Source organism: Schistocerca piceifrons, chromosome 7 (genome assembly GCF_021461385.2).
Source record: "Schistocerca piceifrons isolate TAMUIC-IGC-003096 chromosome 7, iqSchPice1.1, whole genome shotgun sequence".
NCBI classification, from domain to species: Eukaryota; Metazoa; Arthropoda; class Insecta; order Orthoptera; family Acrididae; genus Schistocerca; species Schistocerca piceifrons.
Genome location: NC_060144.1, coordinates 172,181,469 through 172,206,228, shown reverse-complemented (window position 1 = coordinate 172,206,228; position 24,760 = coordinate 172,181,469). Strand labels below are relative to the sequence as shown.

Sequence of the window (24,760 nt, the reverse complement as noted above, 5' to 3'; positions counted from 1 at the left end):
CTAATCTCTCCCCAAGTAATTTCCATATTTTTGGAGCCCTGAAGTAAGACATTCGTCGTCGTCGGTTTGCTTGGGAAGAAAAGATGCATGCCTGGGCACAGAAAAGATTCCACAGGCAACCGAAAACATTTTCCCATTAAGGCTTTCACCGTCTTGTCTCACAGTGGTATAAATGCATTAACAGTTATCTCGATTACTTTTAATGCGAAAAAACAGTTTACTTACTTTTTTCCACATTTCTCGTTTTTATTTGATAGCTCCTCATACAGTAGCAAAGGTTGCATTTCATTTTTCCAGATTAGTCTCCAACCTGTTTGTAGTCCAATTTGAAGTAAGTGGCATATGAAAGTCAGGTGTGTGGACTGCGGTGCCACTAATACACTAGTGATGGGAGCTTGGCACTAATGGCTCCCATTGTGTTGCCGCTTCCGCTATCCACGATGTACACTTATACAATAGGTCAGCTAAATTTCAGTGCCTTCAAAATTCATACTTACACTAGCTTAAATATCTCCGAAACTACTAATATATATATATATATATATATATATATATATATATATATATATATATATATATATACTCCTGGAAATTGAAATAAGAGCACCGTGAATTCATTGTCCCAGGAAGGGGAAACTTTATTGACACATTCCTGGGGTCAGATACATCACATGATCACACTGACAGAACCACAGGCACATAGACACAGGCAACAGAGCATGCACAATGTCGGCACTAGTACAGTGTATATCCACCTTTCGCAGCAATGCAGGCTGCTATTCTCCCATGGAGACGATCGTAGAGATGCTGGATGTAGTCCTGTGGAACGGCTTGCCATGCCATTTCCACCTGGCGCCTCAGTTGGACCAGCGTTCGTGCTGGACGTGCAGACCGCGTGAGACGACGCTTCATCCAGTCCCAAACATGCTCAATGGGGGACAGATCCGGAGATCTTGCTGGCCAGGGTAGTTGACTTACACCTTCTAGAGCACGTTGGGTGGCACGGGATACATGCGGACGTGCATTGTCCTGTTGGAACAGCAAGTTCCCTTGCCGGTCTAGGAATGGTAGAACGATGGGTTCGATGACGGTTTGGATGTACCGTGCACTATTCAGTGTCCTCTCGACGATCACCAGTGGTGTACGGCCAATGTAGGAGATCGCTCCCCACACCATGATGCCGGGTGTTGGCCCTGTGTGCCTCGGCCGTATGCAGTCCTGATTGTGGCGCTCACCTGCACGGCGCAAAACACGCATACGACCATCATTGGCACCAAGGCAGAAGCGACTCTCATCACTGAAGACGACACGTCTCCATTCGTCCCTCCATTCACGCCTGTCGCGACACCAATGGAGGCGGGCTGCACGATGTTGGGGCGTGAGCGGAAGACGGCCTAACGGTGTGCGGGACCGTAGCCCAGCTTCATGGAGACGGTTGCGAATGGTCCTCGCCGATACCCCAGGAGCAACAGTGTCCCTAATTTGCTGGGAAGTGGCGGTGCGATCCCCTACGGCACTGCGTAGGATCCTACGGTCTTGGCGTGCATCCGTGCGTCGCTGCGGTCCGGTCCCAGGTCGACGGGCACGTGCACATTCCGCCGAACACTGGCGACAACATCGATGTACTGTGGAGACCTCACGCCCCACGTGTTGAGCAATTCGGCGGTACGTCCACCCGGCCTCCCGCATGCCCACTATACGCCCTCGCTCAAAGTCCGTCAACTGCACATACGGTTCACGTCCACGTTGTCGCGGCGTGCTACCAGTGTTAAAGACTGCGATGGAGCTCCGTATGCCACGGCAAACTGGCTGACATTGACGGCGGCGGTGCACAAATGCTGCGCAGCTAGCGCCATTCGACGGCCAACACCGCGGTTCCTGGTGTGTCCGCTGTGCCGTGCGTGTGATCATTGCTTGTACAGCCCTCTCGCAGTGTCCGGAGCAAGTATGGTGGGTCTGACACACCGGTCTCAATGTGTTCTTTTTTCCATTTCCAGGAGTGTATATATATATATATATATATATATATATATATATATATATATATATATATATATAGATCAGCTGATGAGCGAGATATTTTATTCGAAATCAGTGAAATGCAATGCGTATTTTCTCGTTTTAAGGAGCATTGTTTTGACATTAGTGACTCCCCATGTTCAGGATAACTGTGATGAGCTGTGATCATTCCGCCATCGTGCGACGTTTGCAAGCAACACGAAAGGTTCCGTAATAAGGTGCATGTTCCAAGCCAAAGTCACAAAAAGCAGCGGGTGGCCTTATGTGCATCCCTGCTTGCTCGTCACCAATTGGCTCGTGAACAGCATCGACCATTCCTATCCTATATCGTTGCTGGTGACGAGAAATGGTTTCTTTATACTACCATAAGGAAACTAAAGGAATTTTTGAGACCAAACAAAGAGGCAACTCTCGGTTCAAAGATGTGCGCGCATCCACAAAAGATCACGTTATGCATCTGGTGGCACAGAGACGGTGTGATGCAGTAAGAATTGCTTTCCCGAGGTATAATCACCACAGTTGACATTTGCTGTCAACCACTGAGACGTCTTGCAGACGTAATCTAAGAACAACTACCGGGAAGACCACGTAAAGTAATACTATTCCCCGACAAAGCCCGCACCTGTTCTGTTAGAGCTGCGTTGGAAAGTCGTTCCGCAGCCACTTTATTCACCTGATCTTGTTCCCACAGATTTTCACCTATTTAACAACCTTCAAGGAACTTTCTTCCCGGATGAAAATGCGAACCAATCATGGCTCGACGAGTTCTTCGCCTCAGAAGCATGTTATTTCTGCAATCGCAGAATTGGCAAGTTACTCCAGCGTCAGCAGGCAGTTGTAAATAGCGAAGGAGAATATGTTATTCATGACCTAAGTTTCTGTTATGTGTTTATTAAACTTATGGATATGTGCTACTAACTTATCGATCAAAACAATCGACTGCGTTGTATTAAATAAAAGACTTCTAGTGCCACGCACTAAACTGTTACGAAAGTTAAGTGAAGTTCTGTTTGATAACTATTAACGAATGTTGTTGGTTATTTCTTATTGTGTTAAGACATTTATGTTCTAGTGCCGCCCTATGAAGCAAATCTTTAATTAGATGCTACTGGTGTGCAAACTGCACTATTTTAATCTAACTATATTCAAATTAAGTTTTCTGCTATCGTGATTGTCTCGGCTGCATTAATATTAACATTCGTTTACAACACCCTAACAGGAAAATATCTTAATGTGGTAAATGAAGCCTCCAGATTGGGAAGCTTTTACAGTTTTTCTGGGGTATCAGAGAAGGCGAATTTCGAGCAGTAGGTGAAACCGATTCGCTAGCTGATTTGCTCGGAAGAGGACGCACTACAAATAGACGACGAAAGCGTTATGTGTTGGCTCTGACAGCCGTTCTGTCAGTCAAAATTGGTAGGTTTCGCATTGAAATGCGGTTTCAGAAAAATATTTTCCATAATAATTGCTCCATATCGAAGAAGATCAAATGATCCATTATGAAGTTTAACAGAAAGTTCGTTTCCCTGTATAGTTATTTATTTCAGTGTAGCTTATTTCTGCCAACTTTTAATTGGGTCAGGGGTACTACATGTAGCTTCGTTTTCAGACGATATTCTTATTCAAGGATGTACCCCGGTGCCGATCTCACAGCGAAACTGTTATGAATATTTAGACTGTTCCAGCACGCTTCCCCCACAGTCGCATCCCACTCGACGTCCCTAATACTTGCCACTCAACATCTCAGCAACTGAGATCACGTGCAGGGTGCTACGTGACATATTTGTAACTATGATTTTTCTGATTAAACCACTGTCCTCCCCCCTCCCCCCGGCGCAGCCCCTAATACTTTACAGGTTAGAAATCCTATATGACTATATTCTGGGTAATCTGCACCCCACCTTAAGAAGACCTAGTTTTTTAGTTTTTCTACGCATCTTAATTTTCACGACGTTATATCTTCTGAACCGTATGTTGTACAGTGATGTTAACTGTGAAGTACATATAGTGGTATATGTGGATTCAGTCTGATAAATGTGTTGCGAATAGAAGTCTTAGTAAAAAAAAGTCGTAAATTGAAACGTCATGGCTGATGCTGAAGCTTTACTGCATAAAAAGCGAAAACTGTAGTAAGCGATAAAATTTTTCCTTTCATTATTTTGTAGAGAATGCCAGCGAGAAAAGTTTTGAAAGTTGTGGAAGCTATGTTAAAGTCTGTCAGAAATTACTTAGTTCTCTCAGTCTCAAATATTTGATGAAAACAATCTGGGTAACTGGTGCGCCGTGAGTTATGCTGCCTGAAAGTATACACGTAGGCACAGTATCTTGATTGAATACTTGACTTACTGTGTTAAATCTTTGAGGTAAGATTGCATCTCTCACTGAGTAGATTATAACAACATTTAAAAACTTTTGTCCTTTCACCACCAGTTTTTTTGCTAGTGAAAGATGTTGGGTTGGCAGAAGAGCCAACACAGTGTTACTAGAGGAGGCCGAAATGCACGCGTTTTAGCTTACGCAGGCTGGCGTGAAGAGGGAAGAACTATACTGACGTGAGGCCTAGAACATGACAAGGAATGAGAATTCCGAAAGCGGACGTAATTAGTTTCATACTTAACTTTAATTCATTAATGATGAACGCCGCTCATGACGGTACATGATTCACAATACTATCTGTTAGTAACTGAATATGGCGCCTTGCTAAGTCGTAGCAAATGACGTAGGTGAAAGCTATGCTAAACTGTCGACTCGGCAAATGAGAGCGTATGTAGACAGTGAACCAGCGCTAGCAAAGTCGGCTGTACAACTGGGCGAGTGCTAGGGAGTCTCTAGACTAGACCTGCCGTGTGGCGGCGCTCGGTCTGCAATCACTGATAGTGGCGACACGCGGGTCCGACGTACACTAGCGGACCGCGGCCGATTTAAAGGCTACCACATAGCAAGTGTGGTGTCTGGCGGTAACACCACAAAAGACATTAATGTACATTTATTTTAATTAATATCATAGACAGAAGTGATATATGAAAATAAAAATATTTCTTTTTGTTTCGCTTCCCAATACGGTTAAGGTTGGTACATTCAGCGTTTTTCGTAAGTACCCCTGAGATTTTGGAAAGCGACTGCGCAAAAACCACAAGACACACAAAAAACAGGCACACTTCAGTGGATAGAGCACCTCTCAAAATGTTTAACTCACACGACAGACGCTCAGTATGGGCACCGTTGTTGCGTGCCAAACATGTAAGCGCTTTGTTGACAGGAATTGTGCACGAAGGTGCAACCCGCTTTGCAGTCCTTTTCATTGGATTGCGTGTCTGCAGGCTCGAATTAATTCTACACGACAATATGGAAAGTGTGACTTCTCTACATGTTCTCAGACGCCTGTGTCTCAGTGGAACTACACCGTGGTGCGTATTACGAATCTAAACTTAGAGACATATCCACACACTGACGCCTGTGTCATTTTTCTGTGCGTATCGTAGTCTTTGTGCAGATGCCTTATTAATCTACCTTGGAACACACACGTCCCAGTGGTACTGAAACGGTTAACAACGGGTAATAATTGTAAGAAATGCTCAAAATCCGTTTTTAGTTGCCCCTCATAGCCTACCGGCAATTGACACAAAGTGATTTTAGGTTTTTAGTTGTACTGATAAGAGACGACGATCCTGTGTTAGTGATTCTTCCACCTTCGCACATTCCTACCGCCTTCCTGTTGCTTTACTGTACTACGCATTCAACGAGACTGACTTCATTCAGAGTACTTTTTCTTTCACAAAATCTTCGTTTCGAGTATTTGCGTCGTCCACGTTGGTGGTATTTCGTACTCCATTGTCAGACACTGAATTGTAGCTATTATCTGCCACTGCACTGGAATTTCAGGGTCCTTATAAGATATTTGTAAAGACGTGCGCATTCCTCCTCGTCAACCAGTTGTTTCATCCTAACAATTGTGCAGAGCTGAACTCTCTGTGTTTTTCAGCCGTACTGCCTGGGCTTCATTTTCTGTAGTACCTGGCAGAAGAAGTACTGCTAGACGACAGGTTAATCAATTGGATTGGCACGTTTCGTTTGTAAAATCGACGAAACCAGGTGTGCAACCGCACATCATCTACGAATAAATGCTTCTCTCTACTGACTTGGCAACGCCTGCCACTAGTTTATTCGACAACCCGCCAGACGTCCTAGCATCGCAGAGTAGCGGAAAGTCTGTGGGGACGGCGCTGGGATTCGATAGTACAAAACTTCAAAAAATTTCTGCTCCAGACGTTATTACTAGGAAAATAGTTTGAAAGCGGAGCTCTTTGCCAGTTTTAAGTGTTCTTATATTATTACAACGTTATTTTGTGTTAACCACACCCCTCTGAAGTGAAATTTATGTACTGGATGTGCCAGAATAGGTGGAGACATGTTATCACTTGCAATGGGAACAGTGTTAATAGACACTAGTTTGAATCACCCTGTGTTTTACATTATTTATATGTTATCACGGAGACTGTAACTTACATATTGTAAGACAAAATAACCGATTTCAGGTGACTGAACGGAAAGAGAAAGAATCCAGGAATTTTCTACATCATTTTTCCTCGCAAATACGATCGCTATTTTTTTCTACTTCCGGTCACCCACGAATGTAAAATCTCGTCGAAAATTCGATGAAGCTTTGCGCAGATGCCTTGCGCAATATCTCTAGTATGACCGCTGACCGCCTAACGACGCAATTTTTGGTTCTGAGTGCACGGTGGGCACTAAAAGATCCTTAGAACAGTAGGCTCTCCTGCCAAGTGTGAAGTTCCTGCTAAGGGGTTCCGCCTGGTTTCATACAGCCCACATCACGTGACCAGTTGTTCATTTTAGAATGTGAACTGATAGGGAAGTGTTCTCATTTTGTCAGTAATTTTGCGTACCGTACAATTTTTCTGTCAGTATGAGAAGCTGTGACCATTATCTGCTCTTTGGACTTAATATTTTGTGTTCAAATTGTTCGCTACTGGTACACGCAGCTGCGGCACTTATTAATGTAGACAAGTGGTAAATCCCTGGTCGCAGTTATGATGTTTATTCTGGTAACTTACATTTTCCAGGGGATTTTAATGTAGCCCTTTATTGTAGTAGTTCACTAAATCTAAGAACATAGTTATTAAAGAACTTAGGCACTCGGCTTTGGAGGCATTCTTAAATGACATTTAAATACTCTCAAATCTTACATAAGAAACGGAGTCGTCACATTGTTCATAATGCAAACCATTCGATACCACAATGCACAATAGCTCATTCCTTCTATCCTTCCACATGGATAGTTGCGCTCCTAACACATAATCTACTAGATGGAAGAAATCAATGACTGACTACTTTCATATAAAAACTGACAGGAAAACAAGTTGCGACAGAAGAATTGATTGCTAAACGGATAACTTAACATTTTATCTGCCGAGATAATGATAGAATATTCTTGTTTTAATTTAGTCGTTTAAATAATTGGTTAATTCTACAATGTTATTTGTTTAGTGAGATGTTTTAAGGTATTGGGCGCGCGGGACAGTGACCTTAAATTCATAAAAGACTGGATGGCAAGAGAAGCGGACGATCACTCACGCAGAACTCACATAAAATAATAATTTAAATTTCCATAGCAATTGTAAATGGTAAAAAATTCTGGAAAATGTCTCACTGTACATGGAAAAACGTAAGTGATGCAGTACTTTTTTTATTTAAATCATTAGTGATACTGTTTCAGGCTTCAAGAAAATGTTTGATGGAATTCCATTTGTTTTAGTGTTTGTTGACAAATAACTCCTGTCAGGGAGGCTATTATTCGGTCGCTCCACATGAAAACATTTAATGAGCTTAAGCTTTTCTAGGTCGAACAGGCGGCGATCTCTGTTATCGGTACTGTTGTTTATAGCATACGTCATCGTCTTACGCACAGCAACCCTATCTACTGTGCAGAGAAGCACGAGATGCACTGTGTGCTTTACCGTCTGAGCAGTACACACAATCCAACCCTTCTCTCATCTGCCTTAACACTGTTGTTTGAAAAGCACAACAGAAAAACTTGTTCCCACCGTAGCAAAATTCTTTTCTTCCACTGCATTTCAACTCCCTTCTCCAAATAATTTCTGAAGCAGGAATCGGACTTCGTGATGATCTCCCTCTATCAGAGAACTGAATTCAGTATAGCTACAAAAGGCAGTTAATGAAATGTCTGCTAAAACTGTAGTACTATCATCCCTTGTTTCTGGGCGCACATTTTACTTCACTGCATGTAAGTATATTTTGCAAGCAGTCCCCAACTGCGGCTGGGTTACCAACATTTCTATCCCTTGGAACTGACTCCGTCATAATCTGTCTCTCTTGCATATTATCATTATTGTCAGTACTATCATCAGAACTTGCAGCGGTGACGGACTTGTTACTAGTCCAGTCAGTATTTTTATTCCGGATGGCTTCAGTTTTATGCAAACGTGGTTGACGCCGTTATTCAAGTTGGGCTATTACTCTCTTTCGTGATGTTAAAATTATTATTATTATTATTTTAACTATGACTTTTTCACGGCGGTTTTCTTGTATTGAATATTCACGGTGCATGGTCACGTTGATTCTCCAGAAAAACCCGAACTTGCAACAACATCCATCGCTGCCATCGTCAAGAAAATAGCCGATTGTCGAAGCAGTAACGGAACACACTGATGAGACATCCTCTTGTGCACAGATAACTCGAGATAACTCGCTGACACACACACATTCACACACACAAAGACACACACAAAGACACGCACACACACACACACACACACACACACACACACTAAATTATAATATCTGTCGGAGACATCTGATAACCTCGTCCCACAAATAATATAGTCATTGTGCACTGTTCCAGCCTATGTTTTCTGCAGATTTTCCTTGGTTATCTGACGAAATTCTTCCTAATTTGGACCACTCACAGCGTGCTGTGATATTTTAATGAGAGAAACCTTACTCTTTAATGGACCGAGCCTCAAACAGCTCCCCTCTGCTGTTGAGAGTAGAGAACTCGAAAAATGAAAAACAAAATTATTGCGTCTACCCTTGCACGCATAAATACACACACACACACACACACACACACACACTATTTTAAGTACGTCTCAGTCAATGCTGTTCCTGAAATAAATTAAAATAGTTCCAATTAGTTCGACCTAATTTGAGGATGTTCAACTTGGTTGTCAACCGAATTCCGGATTGGTATGCCTCCCTAATTTATTTCAGTTGGGAGCTCCTCGGCCCACTACCAGCTCGGCAGTAACTCACTGAGAAGAACCGAAACTCCATAATGAGGGAGATTTCAAACAGCCGGCTATACTCCTTGAAGTAGAAACGAAACCTCCAATAATAAAAAAAAAAAAGTAGCTCCATCATTTGTATACTGCACTTATAGAACCAGCAGTCGACTCAACTGTGTATAATCACCATCAAGAACACTTTCACATACACTATACTTTCATTTCTTGTCAATGTCATATTGTCCCATAATTAAAGTAAAATTAACTCCTAACTCTTTGACTTGGCCAAATTTTTTGGCACTTTTCCAATGGCTGTAGGGCCAATGCCACATCTTCAAATCCCCTCCAAAACACTCCCAACAGGTATTTCTCCTGTCACTGAAAAGCCCTAGACTCTACAATGGGTGTTTCTCAAACAGCAATAGAGTGAAAAATAAGTAAGTACATAATTACATAAATGTCATACACACAAAATATCCGCATAAATTCGTACACACACATAAATACATTTGCAAGCACGTGCACAAAATTTTAATTTTTTGTCTGGGAGAATGAATAACAGTGTCTCAGCATTAAATTAAACAGTTCCAATGCCTCTGTATGATCAAGGTTTTCTGCTGACATACGTTGGTTGTGTGATAAATGTCGGAAGAGATAAGCCTCTCTCATTGATTCCCAACTGGTTAATCCTTTTCCCCATTAAAAGCTAATATGGTAATTGTCTGAAAAGAACCACCATTCAATAAAGGATCTGACTATGAATGCGGTAGTGAGGTGATGTGTTACAGCTGTCATAAGCTTGAAGAACTGCATTTTAAGCATCAAGGGCACGAATCATTCTTTATTCTTGACTGATTTCTGTCGTAGCAACCATCATCACAGGAAGACTGCTAACAAAAATGAAATAAGCAATTTACACATAAGATAACGCAGATAAATCAAGTTATTATGTGGAAGTACCTAGAAAGGCAATACATCAGGTGGATAAACAATTTATCTTCACTTAAGATGAACTGAAAGTCCGCAAAGTTCAAGATGTTTACAAACTCATATGGAATACACCATGACTCTAAACAGCATGCAACTAACCTGACAATAACTCACAACCTAGTATAAAGAAACGTCGTGAGGGCTGATCTCAGTTAAAGAGGGGATGTCAATGAACACATGCTTATACAAGAACTTCAAAGAATACAACGCAAAGCATATCCTACCATATCCGACATAGGTTACACACAAAGACATACACTGTCAACAGCCATGGAGCTAGAAACAATATAGGTTTATCTTAGAAGAACTTGGTATTAAAATGTACTATTGTTGTCAACAGTGTAAACATGCACAACATTCTGATAACTAATTACAGTCTGTGTGTTAAGTCATATGGTAATACAACTTTAAATTGTTGTTGTGAACATTGTAGTTTGATATTATTATACAGATATTTATTGTTGTACGAATGTACCAATGTTCAATTTATATCAGAATTTGTATTCATGACATTTTCTATAGTTAGAGTGAGCCAATGTAGTAACATAATAATAATGTCCTATGAGAATGTTGCTTCGCCAACATATACAACATTTTGGGCATATTACGTATCCTACATTGTATGTTACCCAATGTTTAAATAATCTATATTCCGAGATTTAGTCTGGTCGATGTTTGTAATTTAAATGATTAATGCCCAAGGCTTAGGGAATATGATTACTGATTAACACTTGAGGTGAAATTGTTGCCTTTTGTTGACATTATGCTCTTTCAGAAATTAACAAATATATGTTCATATAACTTGATATGTTATACAAAACATAGGACTAAATTGTCTTGTATTTAACAGGTGGGCTCTGCTCTATTTATTTTTGATGTAACCTCATACATACTGTATAAATAATGTATTTATATTATATTTGTGATAGTGATTACTAATTGATCGTTTACTGGACACTCATGAAATACAAACATTAGAGATATGTTGATGGGATTTAAGACTATGGGATTTAAGACAGTATATGAAGCATTAGCCATCCCATTACTTTAGGTACCACTCTTTGAGTAGTAATTTCATTGTGCTTCCATGAATACTGTGTGTTTTTACACTGTTGATAACAATGACACATTGTAATTTGATGAAATTCTAAGATGTACATTTATTCTTCTTTATTCTATATCTCTGATACTTTATATTTTTGTATACCCATATCGAATATGGCAGGATGTGCTTTACATTGTATTCTTAAAAGATCTTGTATATGCCTTTGTTCATTGACGTTGTCTATTTAACTTATCTAAGTCCCCACGCTACTTCCTTCATACTTGTTTGTGAGTTACTGAGAGGTCAATTTTACGTTGTTAAGAGCCATGGAATATTACGTATGTTTTTGTAAACATCTTATAATTTTGAGAACTTTTTATTCACGTCAAGGAAAGATGAATCACTTAGTCATCTGATGTACTGCTTTTGTACATAATTTTGTGTAATTGCTTGATATTTTTGTAAACCTGTTTACATGACTTTAAGTGTACAGACCATATTTTACTATACCCCACTCTTTATGTACCAGTGATGTTCGTTACAAAACTGGAAACATTTCGAATAGACTCTCTCACATAACTGTCACATTTACTTGGAACATTGTAATCATCTGAGACTGATGACCTGTGAAGTACAGTTATGTATTTGTCTCACAGAAGAAAATGGCAAAATTGTGTTATTCTACAATGATAATTTTAAAATTCTTGAAACAGTTTTAGAGATTCTTATGCTGCCGAGTTGCAACAGTTAAATTAATATTTTCAGCAATGTAAGAAGTTATTTAGGAAAATTTGCCACTAACTGAGCTACAAAGAACTAATATTATCAAACCTTTGAAATAATATGACAAGTGATGAAGATTCAACATATTTATTTAAGTGGTCAGTACCATACGTTATAAGAGATATACTCTGGCTTTTTGAGAATATTTGGAAAAAACAGGAATGATTCTAGACTAAACTCGTTTAAGAGTGTATCATACAAAATATTCTGAAAAATTCCCTGAACAGTGTTGAAGAATCTTTAGACAAGAAAATCGGAGAATAACAGGGTGCTTTCTGAAAAATAAGATCCAGTGCAAATCATTTTCAGTACAGACTGTTAATCAGCAAACCTAAATACTATAATTGATTGATTTCAGAAAGCATTTGAATTGGCAGACAATGTTCTAAGAAGTTTGGCTCTTGAGTGAAAGCTATGCGAGAAATATCTCGGAGATATGAAATAAAAACTGGTGTAAGTGAAAGAGATTACTCATAATCCTCATTCTGCCTTAGAAAAATTTAAACGTATGAAATAAGAAAATTCAGATGCTAAGAAGGAACTCGAATGCAATGAAGGCATACTGCCTACCTTTTGCAGATGATTTCGCAATACTTTTACAAAAATCTGACGCAAACAGTTATTCAAATAAATCTTCAAGAATGAACAGCCAATAAAACTGGTCTCAGAGTTACATCTGAAAAAAAAATTTCTATAAAAATATCAAATATCGCCAAAATACTTAGAAACACAATTATGAAGAATTAATGAGGAAGATAATTTACATTTCCTTAAGTAACTGCGCAGCGGAATGTACTAGAAATATGTGCAATAAATGTAAGATCTGTAAAATGGAAAGGGTGTAAAGCCTAAGTTAAGATATCCAAATAAAAAAAAAAAAACGCGGAACGAAAAGAACGTAGTAAGAGTCGACTCTTTACATTCACGTGGTTGCTTAGCAGTGATCTAGACGCTTGAAAGAATACAGTTATTTGAAAGATGGGTTATTAGAAAAATAATGGAACTGTAACAAGAGAAGATTGAAAAAGATGACGCGCTGTGAAATCCGACGAAATATAGATAAAAAAATTACAGCTACTGGCAAAGTAATAGTTAAAATTCTTTGGAAACTTTTAGAAAGCGAATCAGAAGCGTCTAACATAGTAAACATTCAATTTCTGGGAAAAAGAAGTCAATAATAAAATGGACTATGGAAAAAAGAAAGGAACTAAAAATAAATAATATCAAAGAATCGGAAATAAGAGAAAGATAATAGAATAACGAAAAATAATAAATTTAGAAAATGTTATAAGCAAAATAAATAAGAAATCAGAAACAACGTGGACAAAGAAAGAAAATGACAATATAGGGAAATAATAAAGGGTACTAACGCAATTAGAAAAAGAGTATTAATACCAGTAAAAATGAGAAGGAAAGGAGAGAATTCGGTTATCCCATTTGATCATTACGAAAGCAAAAATATAAAATTAAATAATATATATCAAGAACGATGAAGAAATAGCAGACTTTTGGCGACTGAAGATATCAGATTTTTGAATGAGGCTTTTGAACGGCATAGACACCGTGTACTTTAGCTGCAGTTTTACTTCACTGCACTGCAATGTCTGCGATGTATCAATCGCTAATTGATTTTTTCTGTATAATTCGTTGCGTTACTCATTCTGTGTTATTTTCCAGTCTCCTCTTGTTTCATTGCATACATTATTTTTATCATAATCCATCTTTGAATTAATTCTATTCTATCTAGCTTGTACGTCATTGTTAAAAGCCACGTGAATGTACAGACGATATTGCAAGCCTATGTTGTAAAGAAGAAAGGTGCATTTCCGAAGGAACATTACATAGATCTTAACAACTCAGGTACTGCCATGTATTTATCCGCTGATTCGAGGCAGCGACCTTCAATTAAAATGTCCTGTCTTTTACGAGAAAAAGATAATGTGTGTGCGATTAGAAGTTGCGACGCAGGAGCAACAACATATGAAAGTTTGGATCTGGCTGTGAGTCGAGCACGGGTAGCCAAAGCGACCGCTCGCGTGGGAAATCTGAGTTTCAGTCCCGGTCCGACACATATTTTCACTGTCGTTGTTCCGTTATACAGCTGAAAGTTGTTCGCAATCGCAACTGCGAATACATTTCGACAATGTGAAGAGTCGAGCCTTACCACAGTCTAACTTTCGATGCAGACTTTTCAGTACGACTGTTGCCGTTATTACTCCATAATAGAAGAACTGACAGCCTTGAATAGGGGCAACATGGGAGCCAAACATCACAAATCTACCAGAAGCGTATGTAGTTATTGTATCTAGTGTTGCTCGTAATATAGGAAGAATAGCTACAAATCGGAAAGCACCGCAGTAGATGCAGCGTCTGTTTTATTGGAGCAGTGTGCCAAACTGGTTGGACACAAACTCCTCAGCGTCGGTAGGCAGGGGCAGTGGCAGTGTTAGGGGCATCGCTCACCGGGCGGTCGGCGTGCACGTAGTTGTTGACGTGCAGCAGGTTGGTCCAGAGGTGCGCGCGGCAGTTGTCCACCTCGCGGCCCACCTTCTGCTTCCAGAGCGGGCCCGATCCCAGCCCGTACAGGCAGTAAAGCTGGAACACCAACACCGCTGCGTACGCCGGCGTCATCCTGCAACACAAGGCCCCACTCACTCCTTCGTCGCTGATGGATTTTCTGTTGCGTGCCGATTACGACTTCCAAATGTGTGGTATACAGGGAGATTTTTTTCACCTTGTACAAACTCTAGGGATTGATCGATGAGAGGAAACGGAACAAAAAAGGTGTAACGAAATTATGTCCGGAAATGCATGGGTTTTATGCTAGAGATCATTTCATTAATTACTCTTTGTTACACAGGCTGTACGCTGTACCATGCAGTCACAGTTACAGCATGCATAGTTTCCTCCTAGAGCGTACCACCGTTCCTCATACGTCATGTCTTAGCGCCCTCTCCTGCCGTAGTCAATTGTGTCCAATTCACTTTCCCGATGTAGTAAATGTAATACAGTGTTGCACACAATGGTTCGGCATTGGAATCGAGAGCTTGACGACATGGTGTTTACTTACGGAAAGGCAAATGGCAATGGGCAGTGGCAGCAATATTGTATCAGGAGACTTATCTCCACGGACAATAACCGCAACATTCAATGTTGCAAACATGTTTCGCCTTTTGTCATAGACAGGCTCGCTTCATGAAGCAGTAAATAATGCAGGAAATACCCGAAATGTTCCGACACCAGAGTTGGTGCAGAATGTGTTTAACTCTGGGGAAGGCGACCGCCGTGTCAGTTACAGGCAGTTGACTCGCCAGTACAGACAAAGCCGGACGAGCAATGGAACATTCTCTATGACAATTTGTACTATCCACATCACTTACATTGTGTGCAGGGCATACTAGCGACAGACTCTCCACATTGGGAGAAGTTTTGTCACTGGTTTCTTCACCAGGCAACCTGGATTCCGGAATTTGCGCCAGCCACCCTATTCACAGATGAGGCCACCTTTACATGGAGTATTAGCTTCTATTTCCATAACAGTCATCTGTGGGGATGGTATGCAGAACCACCATGGTATAGTGACAATCATCAGCATCGGTGCAGCTGCAGTTTGTGGGCCACGATAACTGGCGACAGTATTTTGGGACTCGTCTTCTTCCCACGTCGCCTAACATGCCGGAACTGTTGACGTTTCTTGCCGGTGAATTTGCCTCCCCCTCTGGAAGAAGTGCCATTGATGATTCGAAGAGTTATGTAACTGCTACATGATGGTGCTCCAGCCCACTTCGTCGTTAAGTCCGGACGCATCTCAATAATGCCTTCCTTGATCGATGGATCGGATGAGGATGTCCAGTTGCATGGCCTGCTCGTTCACTGGACCTCAGCCAGTGCGATTTCTGGTTATAGGGGAATCCCAAGAGTATCGTGTATGCACAGCCCATTCCAGATGCGGAGACACTTGAACAATGTATTCATGCTGCCTTTGACAGTGTTCGGATGCAGCCTGGCCGATGTGAACGTGTGAGACAGAACGTGCTATGGCGCGTACACGCAAGCGTTGAGACACATGGAAATCATTTTCAACACACACTGTAACTATTGCTGCGCGGTACAGCATGTATTAGATCTCAGTCCCTGAAACAATGTATGACTGAATAAATGCATTTCGGGACATAAGTTCATTAGACATAAGTTCATTAGACCTGTTTTGTTCCGTATCCCCTCATCGATTAATCCATAGAGTTTGTGCGCATTGGAAAAACAGTATATTCCAGTCAGCGTTGTCAAGCACGTTTTGTAAATATATGAAGGCTGTAAATGTACCTTAACCACTTTCAGTCTACAACTGCTCCTGGCAGATTAAAACTGTGTGCCAGACCGGGACTTGAAAATGCGACCTTTTCCTTAAACAGGAAAGTGGGCTACAGACTGAGCTACCCACGCACGACTCGCGTCCAACTCCACAGCCTTTTTTCCACAAATACCTCTTCTCGTACCTCGCAAACTTTACAGAAGTTCTCCTGCTTGCCTCACGGACTAGCACTCTTGAAAGAAAGGATGTTAGGGGGACATAGATTAGCCACAGCCTGGAACTGTTCTTCTACAATGGCTGCTATTAGATTAGGGCAACACTCGTCATAAAAATAGCAACACGATTGAAGATGGCATGCAACGAACGTCAAGTAGCCATTAAGTGTAATACGTACTAGGATGTATAAATGACAACCGTTTCAGGGGCACCGCAGGAAACAGGTATGGATAACGCCATCTGCAATTTATACACATATCAAAAAAGGTTTTGTGTCACCTCGGTTGGGAGAGTTCCGGAACTGGGACAGAAAATTAGAAGAGAGATGAATTTCAACATCATTTCCGCCCTTTTTATTGCTCCTAGAAATGAGCGTTAGGCGTCATTGGCCAGGAGGCCCCTTGCGGAGCAGGTCCGACCGTTTATTGCGCATGAAAACCACACATTGCATGTTGTACCACCATACAGCGAGACTTCCAGAGGTGGTGGTCCAGATTGCTGTACACACCGGTACCTCTAATACCCCGTAGCACGTCCTCTTGCATTGATGTATTCGACGTGGCATACTATCCACAAGTTCATCAAGGCACTGTTGATCCAGATTGTCCCACTCCTCAACAGCGATTCGACGTAGATCCCTCAGGGTGGTTGGTGGATCACGGCGTCCATAGACAGCCCTTTTCAGTCTATCCCAGGCATATTCGATCGGGTTCATGTCTGCAGAACATGCTGGCCACTCTAGTCGATCGATGTCGTTATCATGAAGGAAGTCATTCGCAACATGTGCGCGGTGCGGGCGCGAATTGTCGACCATGAAGACGAATGTCTCGCTAATATGCTGCCGATATGGTCGCACGATCGGTTGGAACAATGGCATTCACGTATCGTACAGCCGTTACGGCACCTTCCATGACCACCGGCGACTTACGTCGGCCCACATAATGCCACCCAAAACAGCAGGGAACCTACACCTTGCTGCAGTCGCTGGACAGTGTTTCTATCGCGTGCGGCCTGACCGCGTTGCCTCCAAACACGTCTCCGACGATTGTCTGGTTGAAGGCATATGCGACGCTCATCGGTGAAGAGAACGTGATGCCAATCCTGAGCGGTCCATTCGGCATGTTGTTGGGCCCATCTGCACCGCACTGCATGGAGTCGTAGTTGCAAAGATGGACCTCGTCATGGACGGCGAGAGTGAAGTTGTGCGTCATGCAGACTCTTCCGCACAGTTTGAGTTGTAAGACGACGTCCTGTGGCTACAAGACAAGCTTTATTCAACATGTTGGCGTTGCTGTCAGGGTTCCTCCGAGCCATAATCTGTAGGCAGCGGTCATCCACTGCAGTAGTAGCCCTTGGGCGGCCTTAGCAAGGCATGTCATCGACGGTTCCTGTCTGTCTGTAGCTCGTCCATGTCCGAACAACATCGCTTTGATTCACTCCGAGACGCCTGGACATTTCTCTTGTTGAAAGCCCTTCCTGGCACAAAGTAACAACGCGTACGCGATGGAACCGCGGCACTGATCGTCTAGGCATGGTTGAACTACAGACAACATGAGCCGTGTAGCTTTTTCCTGGTGGAATGACTGGAACTGTTCGGCTGTCGGACCCTATCCGTCTAATGGCCGCTGCTCATGCACGGTTGTTTACATCTTTGGGCGGGTTTAGTGACATCTGTGAACAGTCAAAGGGCTTGTGTCTGTGATACAATACCCACAGTCACCGTCTATCTTCATTAGTTCTGGGAACCGGGGTGATGAAAAACTTTTTTTATTGTGTGTATATAAGGGAAGACTACGCAAGGAACTTTGCATTAAGAAATCGTAATTGAATATTTGCTGCTTGCGAGAAGTTCGTGTTATGGCTTTTGTAAGAAGGAGAGCCTTACACCAGCCCACGCCAAAATTCTACGGCAGCAAGATCGCAGCTTAGCTCGGTAAAATCGGTATCCTTCGGCGGCGTCAATGCAATACAGATGGATACACAGCTTCGGAGAGCCGTTTCCTCGCAGTACCATTACGTGAACGGTAAAATTACTGGGAATTTAGACACTGACACTTTACAGCTATAAGCACTACACCCTGGTTGCTGGTGATGTGAACTGACAGACGCCAACTAAATTAGCGACTGAGATAGTAATTGAGCTGACTGCGACTGACTCTGTCTGCGACTGGGCTCACTGATTATGACTGACTGTGCTCTCCAGTCCGCAGCGGCGGTCTACATACCTTAGGTCGAGAGGGCGTTGGCGGCATTGGCGGTATTGCTTGCGAGCCTGTCTTTGGCCTCTCTCCTGATAGGCGTGCTTGTTCCAGCGCCTACTATCGATCTTCACGCAATCTCTTTGCCGACTGGTAAGCTGGAGACAGCTTACACCAGCATACTGAGAGTAAATGAGAAGTTCCAGAAATGAGAACAACGGGAATCTTCACATCAGGAGTGATGGTAGCGAAGTTGATAAAGTTAAGGAATTCTGTTACCTAGGCAGCAAAATAACCAATGATGGATGGAGGAAGGAGGACATCGAAAGGAGACTAGCACTGGTGAAAAGGGCACTCCTAAAAAAGAGAAGTCTACTAGTATGAATCGTAGATCTTAAAAAATATCTGAGATTGTACATTTGGAGTGCAGTATTGTATGGTAGTGAAACATGGACTGTGGGAAAACTGGAACAGAAGAGAATTGAAGCATTTTTGATGTGGTGCTACAGATGAATGTTGTAAACTATGTGGACTGATAAGGTACGTAGTGAGGAATTTCTGCGCGGAATCGGAGAGGAAATGAAAATTTGGGAAACGCTGACAAGAAGAAGGGAGAGAATAATAGGAAATTTATTAAGACATCAGGAAATAGCTTTCATTGTACTAGAGCGAGCGGTAGAGGGTTGAAAAGCAGAGAAAGACAGAGATACATCTAGCATATAATTGAGGAAATTGGTTGCAAGTGCTACTCTGAGATGAAGAGGTTGGTACAGGAGAGGATCTAATGGCGGGCCGCGACCAATAGAAGACTGAAGAAAAAAAGGAAGAGACAGAGAAAAAACGTGCTTGTGCCGTTTAAAAAAAGTTAAGTGCTGTTCGTTATCCTTTATGGATTATGTACTCCTGTCCACTGTGTGAGCCCCTGAGACTGGTGCATCCCTCGCCAATACTACATTCACATTTTGTCTCATTTCGAAAATATATGAGGTGACAGACTTGGGCGGAATACGCTGCATAATATACATTGCAGAACACAATTAAGGGATCACTTCATCGAAACCTCGTAACATTCTCCGACTGCAACGAGTAAGTTTGAGATCTGCCTCAAAGGTGCCTACAGTCTTCCTCTGTACTGGTGTACAGGCGTGGCGCCCCGCGACGTCACATTCGGGCTCAGCGACGCTTCAAACCGCAAGGTATCGACACATACGAAAGAAGGGCCATCTCTCAGCATTTCATGTCTACGATGGTGCTGGACAGAGTTGTGGTTAAATCTATTGCCAGTATGGCGTCATTAACCCACCTAGCGAGTCACATGAACTTGTGAGCTGTGGCCCTTTTATCGCAGGTGTCGACACCTTGTGCTTGAAGTGTCGCCGAGTCTGAAGGTTACGTCGCATAGCGCAATTTCTTTGCACCATTGCAGAGGAAGATTGTATAAAACAAGGAGCCAAATTTCGAACTTATACGTTACAATGGGAGATAATTACGGTGTTCAGAAAAAGTAATCCTTTAATTTCTTTGCGCATTTTCGATAGATAGATACTTCGATATACACTCCTGGAAATGGAAAAAAGAACACATTGACACCGGTGTGTCAGACCCACCATACTTGCTCCGGACACTGCGAGAGGGCTGTACAAGCAATGATCACACGCACGGCACAGCGGACACACCAGGAACCGCGGTGTTGGCCGTCGAATGGCGCTAGCTGCGCAGCATTTGTGCACCGCCGCCGTCAGTGTCAGCCAGTTTGCGGTGGCATACGGAGCTCCATCGCAGTCTTTAACACTGGTAGCATGCCGCGACAGCGTGGGCGTGAACCGTATGTGCAGTTGACGGACTTTGAGCGAGGGCGTATAGTGGGCATGCGGGAGGCCGGGTGGACGTACCGCCGAATTGCTCAACACGTGGGGCGTGAGGTCTCCACAGTACATCGATGTTGTCGCCAGTGGTCGGCGGAAGGTGCACGTGCCCGTCGACCTGGGACCGGACCGCAGCGACGCACGGATGCACGCCAAGACCGTAGGATCCTACGCAGTGCCGTAGGGGACCGCACCGCCACTTCCCAGCAAATTAGGGACACTGTTGCTCCTGGGGTATCGGCGAGGACCATTCGCAACCGTCTCCATGAAGCTGGGCTACGGTCCCGCACACCGTTAGGCCATCTTCCGCTCACGCCCCAACATCGTGCAGCCCGCCTCCAGTGGTGTCGCGACAGGCGTGAATGGAGGGACGAATGGAGACGTGTCGTCTTCAGCGATGAGAGTCGCTTCTGCCTTGGTGCCAATGATGGTCGTATGCGTGTTTGGCGCCGTGCAGGTGAGCGCCACAATCAGGACTGCATACGGCCGAGGCACACAGGGCCAACACCCGGCATCATGGTGTGGGGAGCGATCTCCTACACTGGCCGTACACCACCGGTGATCGTCGAGGGGACACTGAATAGTGCACGGTACATCCAAACCGTCATCGAACCCATCGTTCTACCATTCCTAGACCGAGAAGGGAACTTGCTGTTCCAACAGGACAACGCACGTCCGCATGTATCCCATGCCACCCAACGTGCTCTAGAAGGTGTAAGTCAACTACCCTGACCAGCAAGATCTCCGGATCTGTCCCCCATTGAGCATGTTTGGGACTGGATGAAGCGTCGTCTCACGCGGTCTGCACGTCCAGCACGAACGCTGGTCCAACTGAGGCGCCAGGTGGAAATGGCATGGCAAGCCGTTCCACAGGACTACATCCAGCATCTCTACGATCGTCTCCATGGGAGAATAGCAGCCTGCATTGCTGCGAAAGGTGGATATACACTGTACTAGTGCCGACATTGTGCATGCTCTGTGGCCTGTGTCTATGTGCCTGTGGTTCTGTCAGTGTGATCATGTGATGTATCTGACCCCAGGAATGTGTCATTAAAGTTTCGCCTTCCTGGGACAATGAATTCACGGTGTTCTTATTTCAATTTCCAGGAGTGTAGATTATCTGTTTAGAAAATCACAAGAAGTTATTTATGCAGTTCAAAATTTTGAAATAATTACGAAATAAAAAAAATTGTGTAAAAACTGAAATGTTGTCAACACTCAAATGCTCGAAAGTATCAGTTGAGAGCTCTCGTCGCATGTAATCTTTTCGCACCAGTTTTCATCGTCTTCTCCGTGCAGAGGAGGAGTATTTCTTCGACAGCAAAGACCTGTCGAAAGTGACAATGTTTGTAATGTAAAACTGTTAGTGAAATCACAAGAGGAATAAAACTTTAAAAAATGAATAAAAATAGGCTTCAGTTGTTTTGTTTATAAGAGTATGTGAAGTGAATGCGAATCAAATAGTTCCGATGCAGTAAGGAAACGTTTCCTAGACAACTTAGACATTAATATCGACGATGAGAGATACAGAGAAGGCAAATTCAGATAAGTAGAATCCATCCATTTAACTTAATGAGAAAGTGGAACTGTTCTCACTGGCTGTCTTACTCAAACTCAATTTTTAAATACATGCGTTCAGAGCAGAATGATGTGACAACTGCAAACTGGTTTAAACAACCAGCAATAAATAAAGAGAGTCTTATGGCCTTGTTGTCGATGAGACTTTAGACCTTTACCACTCTTCCCTCGTATCGTTGACGAAGACAGGCGAATAGGTGAGAGTTTTACGGGAGAATACCGCAAGTATGAACGTTGTCTGTATATGATACAGAAGAGTAAGGCTTGTATGTGCAACAAGAAGAAGGTAGGCGATTAATTTATACTTTTGCGCAACAATGCCGTAACAATCAACGATTTCTCTTTGTGATGCCCACGTATAAAGCTTGCGTATCTGACAACTGTGTAACACGAGAGATGAGGAAAATTCCACTGGCAGGAAACCTGATACATTAAAATTCATTGTTATCTTTAATAACTTTTTGTCGCCAGATAGGACTGACAGAGTAGTGAATACGTGAACGCCTGTTGGTGGGAATGCTATGCTGGCTTCCTGTTCCAGACCCTTGTTAACATTTTAATTAAATTTGTCCCAACACGAGACAGGGAAGCGAAGGCAGTACTTGCGGAAAGGGCTACTGAGCAAGAATTTTTAATTCAATTTTTTGGAGCATGACAGGTGGGGGGACGCCAGGGAAGAGAATTGCTGAAGGTGTTGGAGATGAATATTAATAGAGAGACTGCAAGCGCCTCCCTGCTGTAGCGCAAGGAATAATAAAGTTCCTCTGGCAGCACGTCTACGTGAGATAACTTTCTCTCGCCGCAAGTATCACGTGTCTTGTAATGCGAGGCATATTGCCTGTAGCAACAATACGGTCGTGCCAAGTCAGGTGGCTGGTACTAGCTATTCTCTAGTAATGAATCTACGCAGTTATTTCATTGTAAATAATTATGACAGTGACACTCCTCTCCCTTTGTCATTCTTATTAACTATTACAGTCAAAGCATTCAATAAGATTAAGAAGAAAGCTGAGCTGGAGGAAACCGTCCCGTTAAGTGACGTAATGCGCGAATCTGAAGCCTATGAAACTGTCAAGTATATGATGCACGAGTCCGAAAAATCGACGCGCATCTGAAATTGGGTTACGGTAAATAACAGAGTGATTGTTATATCTGCAGATTAATTTCAGTTAACTTTAATGTTTGAAGATATAAATTTCTATTTTCTACTGGAACTATTATCAGTTGATATAAATTCTACGTGCTCGGAACGCAGTCGCTTAGATATATATAATGAAGCACGCTTGTTTCCCCAAGTTACAGAAATTACAATACGAAACTTAGATAAATCAATGTTTGATGTTGTTTGAAGATGGTCTTAGGGTGGAACATAATAAATACAAGAAAGTTGTCGATTCGACGAAACTATGGTCCATCTTTACTAGCAGTGCCGAAATTCTTCATCGATCATGCCTGAAACTGTTGTAATAACTATAGATAACGCATACAGAACTTTGTTTAGGATCACAAAGTGTACCGTCACTTCTTCGAATTTGATCACAGACATGGAACACATACCCTTGTAACGTGTGGACGTCTTAGATGAATGTGGAATACACCGACACGTTTAAATGTCCTTTAGCGAAAACTTCAAAGAATTCATACAGGTCAACGGGGAGCCTATGCTACTGATTCGGTTTAGCAATCAATCGATGGCTAAACGTTTGTGTTACGCAGTGTGGCTCGAGCTATATAGAATAGAGTTGTGCTCCCTCGCTCATAAACAAAAACCACCGTTTTTCTCCAAGGGTGTCATAGTCCAATAGCGCTGGTAATTGGTCATCTAGATATTGATGATGGACAGCAGCTCTTAATTTGACATTTAATCTTTGTAGTTTGTGATTCTACCGCCCACAATTCATTGCCCACGCAGTGATCCTTAAATGAACGTGATGCCTTGGTCCATGCTCACTGCAGGATTTGCACCTGCCTACAAAAGATATTGCCTTAATTTATTATCCCCCTCTGTGCGAATTCCGTAAATAAAGTTCAAGCTGTGAAGTGCGGATCATCCATACATCGTCTTGTAGAATTCGTTGGTAAAACTGTAACTGGATATAATAGGAGTGCGGCCTGAGATTAAAATAAAAAAATGTGTGTGAAATCTTATGGGACTTAACTGCTAAGGTCATCAGTCCCTAAGATTACACACTACTTAACCTAAATCACCCTAAGGACAATCACACACACCCATGCCCGAGGGAGGACTCGAACCTCCGCCGGGACCAGCCAAACAGTCCATAACTGCAGCGCCCTAGACCGCTCGGCTGGCCTGAGATCTTTTACACGGTTAACCCTCTATTGCACTGTGTATATTTAAATATACATATTTTCAGAACTCTGTACTGGCTCATATAATGTAACTGTGCCACTGACGTGCACTGTATACTCAGATGTACATCTGTATTTTTCGTGTATCACGTCAGATGGCAGCATCTGCTTACGGCAGT

General features: G+C 42.6%; 1 protein-coding gene across 1 annotated transcript in view; it reads right to left on the bottom strand.

The window, feature by feature from the left end:
• Positions 1-24,760, bottom strand: part of LOC124805532 (O-acyltransferase like protein-like) — a 370,573-nt gene that overhangs the window by 67,829 nt on the left and 277,984 nt on the right. The window contains exon 8 of the mRNA XM_047266101.1: positions 14,566-14,734. Coding sequence (XP_047122057.1) covers positions 14,566-14,734 — 169 coding nt within the window. The remainder of the gene's footprint in view (positions 1-14,565; positions 14,735-24,760) is intronic.